General features: G+C 32.2%; 1 protein-coding gene across 1 annotated transcript; it reads right to left on the bottom strand.

The window, feature by feature from the left end:
- Positions 1 to 850: 850 nt before the first annotated feature.
- Positions 851 to 9,106, bottom strand: LOC134279953 (protein phosphatase 1K, mitochondrial-like). Its single transcript, XM_062762366.1, has 4 exons — positions 8,303 to 9,106; positions 7,943 to 8,163; positions 7,425 to 7,517; positions 851 to 1,273 (listed from the first exon to the last, which is right to left on the bottom strand). Exons 1-4 carry the CDS (start codon positions 8,865 to 8,867, stop codon positions 1,004 to 1,006), a joined length of 1,149 nt encoding a protein of 382 aa, XP_062618350.1. The 5' UTR covers positions 8,868 to 9,106; the 3' UTR covers positions 851 to 1,003.
- Between the last annotated feature and the right edge of the window lie 3,372 nt (positions 9,107 to 12,478).

Consider the following 12,478-nt stretch of genomic DNA (forward strand, 5'->3'; position numbering starts at 1 on the left):
CCAGGGTACCTAATGATTACTAGGCGATATGAGAGTCATTTACTGTTTGTTATTCGATTTATAACTGGGGGACTACTCCTATGACAACCTCACAGACCACCTTTAGTGATCAAGAATTTCATATCTGGGCAAAAATGGTGCGCAGTGCACAAATGGAAATTGGTTTTCGGACAAGAAGGTCATTTGAGGGTCTTTTCAGGATACCAAGACATTTGTCAATCCCACTGTTTTGGAAACAATGGCATATTATATAAACTAATACCAATCCAGCAAATGTTCAATTCACAAATAAGAATTAACAAGTGGTGCGTTAGCAATTTTGTCGAGTGTATATAAAACCATAACGCTATAGTTCTGTAGCTAAAAGACAGCGTGACATTTCCAGTGAACAAACTTTAATTCCCTTGCTCAAGAATGCTTTGTAGAACATTTGCAGATAAAAACAACTCATCACTGACAGACAGACTCCAGACATTTGATCAGACACTTCAGTTCAAGAGAATTATTACATGTAACGTTCCCTTAATTAAACGATCACTGCCTATTTTTCTTAAAAAATTAAAAAGGGAAAGATAAAGTGAACTTCACACCTAAAAAATAGCCTAACTGCACTCCTAAAAAACCTTTAAGCCTAGTTAGTTACATTCATCTAACCAGGGCATCAAGACACTTCGTGCAGTTCTCCTTGTTTATGATATTTTACTTCCTGTGATGAAACTGAGATATTTAAGGTACGTGGTGTTTTTCAAACATTGAAAGACATATTTGCATCACATAAAAGTTCACTGAAGAATTCCATATGCAATTTCTACACTTTTGATATTAAATTTGATCAATTTAATACGTTTTACAAAATTCTATACCACTTTTCATCAATGGCACACTGCTTGAAATAACATGTTGTATTTAAATTCATGCAAGTTAAAGAAAACCCTAATTTTAATTCACAGCTTTCCATCCAAATAAATACAATAATCTCCCATTGCAAGGCATGTAAAACTAGCTACCCAAATCTTCCTCCCACCAGATTCCTCCCAAAACTATACGGAATGGTTCTGGTTGTGTTTCTGTATTTGCCCCAGGCTCCCAGTGGAACTACTACAACAGTTGTGTTGTCTTCTGTTCCAAACTGCAGAGCTTGATCTGTGATGAAAGTGGCAGCATCCTTGGGGTTTTGACAAATACCAACTATGTCCACTACCTCATTGTCATTTAAAACAAAGTTCAGTCCATCAGAACTCAGGATCAGAAATCCATCTTTTCCGTGTTTCAGCTTCAATGATAATGATAAAAGAAAAAGACATTAATTTCCCTTATGAAGTTTAAAGATATCAAATCAAAAAGTGCCAATTGGTTATCCCAGAGCATCAAAGATAGTTGGAAACAAGGGACATAAATTCGCCTGTTAAGCTAATTATCGGAATATCCAACATTTCCAACTACCTTTGATGCCCTAGAGCTTTACCAAAAAACTAAACCAGTGATTCTTTATCAAATTTTCATAGTCGCAAAGCAGCAAATAAGTTATTTAAGCTATTCCTCTTTTTCACTACCTAGCAGAATGTATACTTTAGTTATGAGCCACCTTTAATCTATGCTGGGGTGTTATACTAGTATACTTCATAACAAGAGGCCCAAGGGCCTTATAGGTCACCTGAGTATCATGTAACAACTTTCCAGCAATTGAATTTGGTTCGTGTTTTAAACCAGAGGCCATGAAATTCACAATTTTGAAAGAGGCAGCATTGCTAATCATAATGATACACTTTGCATGCTTACTCTGGTTACTTCAATACCCAGAGGTTAGATCAGAGTAACAATGAGAAAATGCATTTCCACTTCATAACCAGTTGTGCACCACACCCCACAGGAACTACTGACCCTGGGGCTACATATTTCAAAATTTTGGAAATTTTATCATAAATCTATTTCATCATAAATGGTTGATTAATACCAAATCAAAGAATTTATTTTCAGACTATGTAACCCCCCCCCCTTGTACACCTGACCCAGGGGCCCTGAAATTAACCATTTTGCTAGATGCACCTTTCTTCATCATAAATATTTATGCTTAGATCATTGGCATAATACCCAGGAGCAAAGAAAAAGATTTTCAAAGAATGCATGCATTTTCACTATATCATTAGAGCCCCGCCCTAACACCAGAACCCCTGACCCAGGGGCCATGAAATTCAAAATTTTGGAAGAAGCACTCTTGGAAATCATAACTATGTACTTAGTTAGTTTGTTTAATAACCAGGAACAGAGAAGATTTTCAAAGAAATAATGCAATTTCAATATATGATCTATGTAGCCCCACCCTAACACCAGAACCCCTGAGGCCTAAAATAAAAATTTGTTTGTTTGCAGTTGCCTACCGACCCACTGAAAATGCACCCTACCCAAACTTTTACTTAACTGTTTTGTAATTTTTTTCTTCAATTTTTCAGGATATTGAAACTGTTTCAGTTTTGATTTTTGACTTTTGTTTTTGTCAATCAGTGGTTTATAAAAAGAGTGGAACTTATTCATGTATCATGTTTAGTAGGTATGGAAGCGTATTAGTGCCACTTGCACACTTTACTTTTTTTTAATTTCGACACTTTAATCTGTAAATTTTACACTTTTTAAAAAGTGTAAATTTTACACTTTAATCTGTAAATTTTACACTTTAAAGTGTAAATTTTACACTTTAATCTGTAAAATTTACACTTTAATCTGTAAATCTTACATTTCAAAGTGTAAATTTTACACTTTAATCTGTAAATCTTACATTTCAAAGTGTAAATTTTACACTTTAATGTGTAAAATCTACACTTTAGTCTGTAAAATTTACACTTTAGTCTGTAAAATTTACACTTTAGTCTGTAAAATTTACACTTTAATCTGTAAATTTTACACTTAAAAGTATAAATTTTACACTTTAAGGTGTAAATTTTACACTTTAATCTGTAAATTTTACACTTTAATCTGTAAATTTTACACTTTATTTTGAACAACCTGAACTGTTATCGGTTATAATCAAACGGTCGATAAATAACGTTGCCGTTCCAAAATTAATATAAACATCCTTTAGTTATTTATATACGTACATGTATTTACTTTTGGTTATTTAAAAAAATTCAATTAATTTAACTGTTGCCGTAAATTACAGATTCAATAATTGAACTTCATTAAACGAATTTGCCTATGATGATATCAATATCACATTCATTGAGAATACTGTAAGGACCTGTCAGGTGTCTATAACTTAACTTGTTGTAATGTGTAATAGTTATTGGGTGGGTGGACTTTACTTGTGATGATATTCCACGTGTGTCAAAACGTTGTGACAACATTGGCCGAGAATGTTAGATTTTGTATTTATTTTTACATGCCATGAATTAATTACCTCTCATCTTAAATCTGCACGTATTTCTTGAGTTAACTGTCATTATCTTAGCAGTTCTACATGTCTGGATTAGCTGTAATAGTTTGAATTATCCGCTGCCATGCCACTTGTTTACATTCTGCCCGCCATCTTTATATCGGCGCATGCTATGTACACAGTTTCGTATTTTACCAAACTTGTTATTGATGCTATATCACAGGCATAATTACTTGTTATTTATTATGTTAATTATTATTGTGGGTTCTACTATTCATTTTAGCCATTATTATTCCTGATTACATGTGTCTACTACTTGCACTATATTCTTATCCATCCGCGATATCGTCTGCATACTCAGCAAAGTTATTTATGTGAAATTTACAGGTTTCTGATATAAACTGTTTACTTACGTATTCTAGACACATCTCTTGTTATCCATATTTATTGATTATGTTGTCTTTTCACATGTTAGTTCCAGGGTTTGTTTATAATCCAAGTTGTACGACAATTTTGTCCGACAGTACGACACGATTTTCATTTTGTACGATGTCGTACATTGTCGTGATTGGTGGAACGTCACCATACAGCATTTTTATTGGTTGAATCTAGTCATGTGACCCTTTTCCGAAGGTTATATATAGGGGCCGATTTCATTATGTAAACAGATAATTTGCCGAGTTGTCAGGCGCGTACATTTCAAAGAGACAAATCCAAGATCCGCCCATATTTTCATCATAGCCTTATGCAGTATTACAATTGTGATTTCAGGTGAGAAAATGATCGACAATTATCTCCCAACACACTGGACACCTATTTAATTGAAATTAACTGTGGGGATTATCCTAGTTTAGTCATTGTACACCCCCCCCCCCCTCTTTTCATAATAGTAGCCTGTACGGTAGACGCCACCAAAATTTATTATTGTACCTTTTTGAAATGAGTGCTGATTTATGAATAATATATATTGTTGAGACCAAGACGAATCTTATGGTTTCCCTATAACCAGAGGAACAAGGATTTTAGTACATGAGTACTACCAGTATTTATTTTGTAGCATCCCTGACTTAAGCTTGGCCATTCCCAGGGAGCTTACAATACGTACATGTAAGTTTGATATGCTCTTCTTTTATATTCTAAGAAAAGTTTTACTTGTATCAGTAATACTAATTTGCTTATCATTTGCATTTATTGTAAAATAAAAAATCAGAATTAAATACTATCTTGCATGATTAACGGTCTATGGCTTTAAAATGCGTTACTGAGGATGTGTGAAGTTGCTAACTTGACTATGTGAATTAACAAATAAAGTGTAAAATTTACAGATTAAAGTGTAAATTTTACATATTAAAGTGTAAAATTTACAGATTAAAATGTAAAATTTACAGATTAAAATGTAAAATTTACAGATTAAAGTGTAAAATTTACAGATTAAAGTGTAAATATTACACTTTAAAGTGTAAATTTTACAGATTAAAGTGTAAATTTTACAGATTAAAGTGTAAAATTTACAGATTAAAGTGTAAATTTTACACTTTAAAGTGTAAATTTTACAGATTAAAGTGTAAATTTTACAGATTAAAGTGTAAATTTTACAGATTAAAGTGTAAAATTTACAGATTAAAGTGTAAATTTTACAGATTAAAGTGTAAATTTTACAGATTAAGGTGTAAAATTTACACTTTAAAGTGTAAAATTTACACTTTAAAGTGTAAAATTTACAGATTAAAGTGTAAATTTTACAGATTAAAATGTAAAATTTACAGATTAAAGTGTAGAAATTTAAAACTAGAACTGTCCAATAGGGACAAATACCCCCCGCTGGGTTTTTCAGAGAAGGTGCCAATTCAAAAATACTTTATGGATCTAGAGGTGTTCACTATTTACTTATAAAAATTTACAGTAAAATATAAGTGCTCATTATGTTTCTTCATGAGTGAAACAAAAGTGCAACATCAATACTAATACATTGTAATTCAATCGTAACATTTTTTTTATTTCTGCATTAAAGAAATATATTGCAATTATGTGTCATGACACTGCAAACTATAAATTGTTGAAAAAAAAAATCATTATACAAAATCAAATTAATCTTGATATATCATTCATTTTGAAAATAAAAAGCTGGTCATCCAGTAATGAAGTGCTTTGACAGACAATAAATTACAATTAAGAGAATAAGAGAAGAGAGATCTTTAATTCTTGTGCCTTATTCCCTGGAGATTTGATAACACACACACGCTTGATAAGAGATATGCCTTAACAACCTCCAACACCAAACTCATTAATCTATCTTTAACTGGATGCATGTCCAGTCATTATTCCCAAGAGACAAATGAATTTACATTATCTTCTATGTAATGTAAAAACTGTTTTAAACACTTGATGATGTTTCTTTTTTTTAGTTTTAATGAGTTGTTTTAAGCTGTACTAGTTCACATTTTTGTACAGATATTCTAGATTCTATCTCTCAAACCTTATAAATGAGCCAAAAATGAACAAGTCAATTTAAATAAAAAGTAAAAACTGTAAAATGCAGAAAAATTAACAAATAAAGTTGAAAATTCCAGGTGCATACCTTCATATGGTGAATAATAAGTGTGCAAATTTTCAGATAAATCCTTGCAATAGTTTGTGAGAAACGGTCTGCACAAGACCACAAAATAAAAATGAAAAAACACCTGTAAAATTCAAAATAATGATCCAATCAATATGAAAATAGCAGGTGCACACCTTCATATGGTGAATAATATGTGTATAAATTTTCAGACAAATCCTTCCAACAGTTTTTGAGAAATCGTCCGGACAAAATCTCGTCTACAGACAGACAGACAGACAGACGGACGGACGGACAGACGGACATGGTGATTCCAATATACCCCCCCTAAACTTCGTTTGCGGGGGGTATAAAAAGTGAAGTGTCCAAGTGGCACTAATACGCTTCCGTAAGTAGGCATATAAAAAGCTCTATTATTTGTTTTCTAGTAAGAAAAAATCGAAAAATTTAAAAAAAATACCTACCTACCTACCCAGTCTAAAAATTATAGCTCAGCAACAGCAAACAAAGAATTTCTTAAACTTGGCCTGACCAAGGGGCCACTAATTTTACAAATAAAGGGTTTACTGCTTATTACAATCATGCCAACAGTTGAATTGCTTGATGTCCAGAAGTGAAGAAGAAGATTTTTAAAGACTGCATTAAGTTTGGTATTTTTAGCCCCACTCCTCAGGCCCCAGGGGGCAGGGACCATGAAATTCACAAATTTTGTTTCCCTTTAACCATACATGCAATATACCAAATTTGGTTGAAATTGGTTCTGTGGTTCCAGAGAAGAAGCTAAAAATGACAGATGAACGACGTACAATGACAGACAAAAACAGATAGCAATAGGTCACCTAAGTTAACTCAGGTGACCTAAAAATCTAATTACTACAAAATCTCACATAGCCAGCAATTAAGGATAAGTTTAGGTAAAACTTAATTGTGATATAACTGTCAGGGATATGTTAAAACTTTGAAAGTGCTTTGGGATTTCTATGAAATCTTTCATGTGGCAATTATCACCTTCTGTAAGTTTACTAACTGTAGACCAATGTACTTTTATGGTCCAACATAAGTACCAATTCAGTTCTGAAATGGCAAATGTTGCATGTGGTGAAAAATGAAGTCTCAATGAGAACTTGAACCCAGGGCTATTGGGTACCATGCCAGCACTCTAACCCCTGAGACCCAATATATTGACTTTCATGCACCTGTGAACCAAGTGATATACTGTAAATGTATTATATTTGGCGTGTACGATATTTGGTGGAAATTGCACCTGTGAACCAAGTGATATATTCCACCTCTTTGTAGAGATTTGTCCTTGAATTTGACGAGTAAAGAAATTTGTGAAGCATATTCCATAGTGGATTTTGTACATAAAGTGGCAAATGTCACAGTTAGTGAAAAATCAAGTCTCAACCAGGACTCAACATCATTGAATCTTATCTTCAAAATCATTAATCATCATTTGATAAACATGAGTGAGACATGGAAATTATTGAAGACACTTACGGTCTCTGTTTTAAGTGATGGCTTTGCGATCACTCCTCTACTCTTTAACTCAATATCTCCTATACTTCTTGTCATGGACAATCTCCCATCAACCTGACAATACATGAAAGATGAAAAAAATCATGAATAGAATATTGAATATATATGTTCACATACATGTATATATAAAGTTAAATTTAAATAATATAAATAAGATTTTTTTATTAAATAAAATTTAAATATATAAATAGATTTTATTTCATAAATAAGCTATAAATGAATTTTAAATCTAAAAAAAAAAAATTAAATAGAATGGAAGATTTTTAAACATGTTTTATATATCTTTCTAACTTTTTGTAACTTTGGCCCAACCTTGGCCTCAGGGGTAATGACTTGAAGAGAGTTACATTTATGCTGCTTGCGTATGCTTCTAGTTTATTATGATTAAGAATGACTTATAAGTTCTACACTAGGTGGACCCCCCAAAAAATGGATGATTATATTGTTGATTCTACACCTAACCATCTTGAAGAACATACCTGATGAACACCTAAACTATTGCTGACAATGAACCCCCCACTCTTAGTGATACGTTCAATTTCCCTTGGGTCATCAGGGTTGTGATCTTCTGTTAACCTGACAGCATGACTCTCTCTACATAACACAGCCCTTGTGTCTCCAACGTGAGCAACATGGAGCTTTATCCCATGATGCAACAGGCAAACTGTTGCTGTGGTACCACAGTTGTACAGTGGGGAGCCTTAATGAAAATGGAAATACATAGATGATATTCATTCATCCTTTTTTCATTACACGCACATAAAGCCAAATATGTGACAAGAATTGCTAATATTTGAAAGATGATTTTAATAATATACAATTATTGTAGCTGTCCTTACCTATATAGTAAAAATTTAAGTGACGAGTCAGCATATTGTTGATGTCCAGAAAAGACTGTGTCAGCACCTCATTTAGATCGTCTGTTTGTCTTAACCAATGCTTGATAAAATATGGTAAATTCTGAGACACATACTCAGATGCCAAATCTCCACCGTGTCCATCAAAAATCCCAAAGCAAAGAATCTCCGGTGAAATTTTCTCCACAATATACCTATCCTCATTCACTGTTTTTCTCCCCATGTGAGAGGCTACCCCGACTTCCTCCAGAGGGATTTCGGGAATTAATTTTCCCATCTTGATGCTCTTTTCCACTGCTATTGGCATATTGATGCGATTGTTCCAGCTACCGAGGGTATCAAAATTCACCCCCTGTTGTCTTTCCCCTTTATTTTCTGGATCACTCAGTATGCCACCAGTTGTGCTATTTTTCTTATAAAAGGAGTTTTTACTAGGGTGGTACTTTTTGGCACTCATGTATTGAAGTGGAACAAATCTAGTCCTAGCCTTCTTGCAATTGCACACATGACACATGATGCATTTTCGTAGTGGCCCCTGAATATTCATGTCAGTAATCTTGATTCTAAGAGAACTTTTCAAAGTTTATCTAAACTTAGAGACCTTGTGATCTATTTTTTCCTCATCATCCTTATGTCTTTGGATAATATTACATTCTCAGAATTAATACATTATGTACTTTAATTAAATTCAGCTGACTTGAAGATGAATTGTTATTGTATTCTCATGAGTGGAAGGTCTGTAAGTAGAAAAGAAATAGATATTCTAAGGACTAAATGAGCATAAAATTGCAAATAGAAAGCTTTTCTCACCATTTCTCTCTACTAGGAAGTCTCTATACAAAGGAGTTAATTAAATAGGTGTGTTTTCAAACAAATATGATACACCTGCATTTTTCATTAACGAGTTTTACATGAAAATGAGTAAAATTAACAGATTTATGAAAAGGTGTGATATCAATCAAACATGTTTACAGTACACTTATCACCAGTGATTTCCTTAAGAAGAGAGTGAAACAGAAAGAATTTTATAAATGTGTGATTTCAAACAAACATGTTACTAATCATTAAGTAGTCTCTTTACATGGGAGTGGTATATGTTATATTTTTATTTCCAATAGATATCTAAAATGAACAAAGCCAAGAAAAGGTGTTGTCCTTCATACGATATATTCTTGAATGTTTTCTTTCCAATCAAAAAAATAATGTAAATGTATATGTAAACTTTTTAATATACAATTAACCATTTTTTGGCCAAAATTTTGTCATATGTTTATCATCACTGTGAGTGTATCAAGAAATTTTGTGCTCGCCATATTGCGCCGTTCCTGCGTTTGGCCACAAAATGTTAGTAAAGCAAAAAGTAGGTAAAAATGACTACTTAAACAAAGTTTAGGTAGGTTCAAATACCTAGTGTACATGTACGTAGCTATTAATAGCAACAAACATGTTTACAAATAAAAATAGTCTTTGGACTGGACTTGTTAATGCTAGCCTAAAAACCTAGGCCCAAAGAAATAAAATATTAAGTTCACGCAGGGTAATCTTAGCTGGATGTCATAGGGACTAAAAAAATTTTGTCGAGCTAGTCCAATACAATCACTAGATTTAGCTACGTAGGTAGAATTACCTATGTAGCTTTATTTACCTACCTCGAGTAGCTTCATTTAGCTATTAAATTTCAATGTAACTTTTCAAAATTTCTCTTTTTATTAAAAAGAGACAGAAAATCGCAATTAAATGAACATTAATATTTATACTAGGGAGGTTTAAAAAAACAATCCAAAGCACAATGCTGCGTTTGGACAATTTAGAGCAAAACATGTAATTCCATTGTTTGGTTAACTGACCTCTCTCATGCGTGCAGTGAGGCATGACTGAGTATGATTACTTCACATTGTGCTGAATTATTACCGATGGCGACCTATTATTGTGTTAACTGGAACTGGACTTCTTTGTCATTTCATTCAAGGAGTAACTGTTCTAACTGTCATACATAGCCCCAAAACTTTCAAAACTTTGATTGCAATTGCGCAGAAAAAGACATTTCTTCAAGAGTGATTTCTTTTAATGAATTGTTTTCAGAAGACTTCAAAGTTGAAAATGATCACTTCATCAAAGTGATATTTTCTGCATACCCCGAGAATTGAGAAAAATGCTTTTTATAGAAATAAATTGATTTGGTAGCTAAATAAAGCTACCTCAAGTAGGTAAATAAAGCTAAGCAGGTAAATCAAGCTACGTAGCTAAATCTAGTGATTGTATGAGACCTGTCTAGTGTCGAGAGGACACCAGACCAAAACAGGTCCAGGAAAATCACTATATTTAGCTATATAGCTAAATCTACCTATATAGCTTTATTTACCTATATAATATAGCTTTATTTAGCTATTTCAGAGTAAATTTCTGTTTTATGAAAAGCAGACAAAAAGTCGCAAAATGAGGCAATATTAGTTTTAAACTTTGAAATGGACTGAAAACAATTCACCAAAAAACCCACTTATAAAAATGTTTCTCCTTTTGTGCAATTGCAATCAAAGATATAAGAGCTTTGGGGCTATGTATAACAGTAAATCTGTGAGTAAGCAGTTACTTTAACAAAGAAAAGCAGTTTTGATCAACAAGATAATTGATTGGTAATAATTGAGCACAATGCAAGGCAATCACACTTAGTCATGCCTCACCACACTTCCAGCTATCCAAACAATAGAGATACATTTTTTGGTTAAAAAGTGTTTGAAAGAGGCAATGTTTTTACTATTTATTCCCTGGGTTGTTTTTATCAAACCTTTTAAAAAATATACCAGCCATAATTTACATGCGACTTTTTGTCTGCTTTTCATAAAACAAAAACTTATTCCAAAATAGCTAAATAAAGCTATATTATATAGGTAAATAAAGCTATATAGGTAAATTAAGCTATATAGCTAAATATAGTGATTTTCCTGGACCTGCAAAATGTTTAGTTCCTACGACATCCCGCTGAGATAACATGCAGGGGCACCCTGTAAACGCAACAAGTGCCCGTGAACTTTTTTTTTTTTTCAAACAAATCACTGTCATCTTTTTGCTGCAAATTGAATACATTTAAACGACGAAGGAAACATTACCAGATTTCTCTTGTTATGATGTGTAAGCATTATGCGAAACACTATCCCGATGCTTTTAAATGTAATGTTGAACCCGAACATAAATTCCGTAAATAAAAAGAAGGGAAAAAAGTTTGCAGTATTTTCATTTTATTTTTACATTAAGTAATTGAGAAATTTATTTATAATAATATTATAATGTCATATTATAATAATATTCAAATTCCTTGATTAGTTGATGATTGACTTGATCATGAACTGTAATTCTGTTATAAAACAGATGCTTTCTAACATATAGTAAATATTTGTTCATAACAGTGTATTGAGGTCTCAAGCAAAGAAATAATTTCTCTGTATATTAATATATATCTTGAATTAACAGATTAAATTATTTAATTAATTAGACTCTCAGCAGATAATTTTGTAAAAATCCTAAAAAAAGTGAGAAGGAGTGCAAACGGCCTTTCAATAGACTTTTGCATACTAAATTACAGGGAAAAAAAACATATCCCCCACCTTTATCAATTCGATTTCAGATTTAGTATAAATATCTGGAAGATGAATTAAAATTTTTAGGCCACTTATATTTTTTAATTGTCACAAATCAATTTAATACATATACTTGTAAATGATAAATATTTTTTTTATCGCACCTGTGAAATTTATGATGTATATGAATGGGCCGTAAACTTGTAATTGACCAAAGCTTGACTTTTCAAGTGGCAGGAAATAAGTATCATGATTGTAAATTTTGAATTTATTGGGTGGAAATAAAATCAAATTTTCAACATGATAAAATCATGTGTCTTACATTGTTTTAATTAAGTATATAGGTTAATTTTATAGATTAAAAAAATCTTAATAACTGAAGAAACTTTTGTATTCATAAAAGATATCAAAATAGTACATGTAATTATTTTACATGTATATTGATAGTCGTTTGTTATATGACCGTGTTTATTACCCCGGTAACCTTCAGTCAGAGCATTAGAATGTTCTTCGAAAACAGCTGATGTTGAATTTGAAAATAATATTAATATTACTTCTAATCAAAGATAATCATTATTTCCCT

This window comes from Saccostrea cucullata, unplaced genomic scaffold (genome assembly GCF_032062105.1).
Source record: "Saccostrea cucullata isolate Sc308-1 unplaced genomic scaffold, CSIRO_AGI_Scuc_v1 ctg1860, whole genome shotgun sequence".
Taxonomy (NCBI): domain Eukaryota; kingdom Metazoa; phylum Mollusca; class Bivalvia; order Ostreida; family Ostreidae; genus Saccostrea; species Saccostrea cuccullata.

Excerpts from the sequence above, each read along its gene's own strand:
- LOC134279953 (XM_062762366.1), bottom strand. The coding sequence starts at position 8,867 with ATGAATATTCAGGGGCCACTACGAAAATGCATCATGTGTCATGTGTGC. Across the intron at positions 8,164-8,302 it reads CTTAAATTTTTACTATATAG|GCTCCCCACTGTACAACTGT; the intron begins GTAAGGACAGCT and ends ATTTTCATTAAG. Across the intron at positions 7,518-7,942 it reads ATAGTTTAGGTGTTCATCAG|GTTGATGGGAGATTGTCCAT; the intron begins GTATGTTCTTCA and ends ATGTATTGTCAG.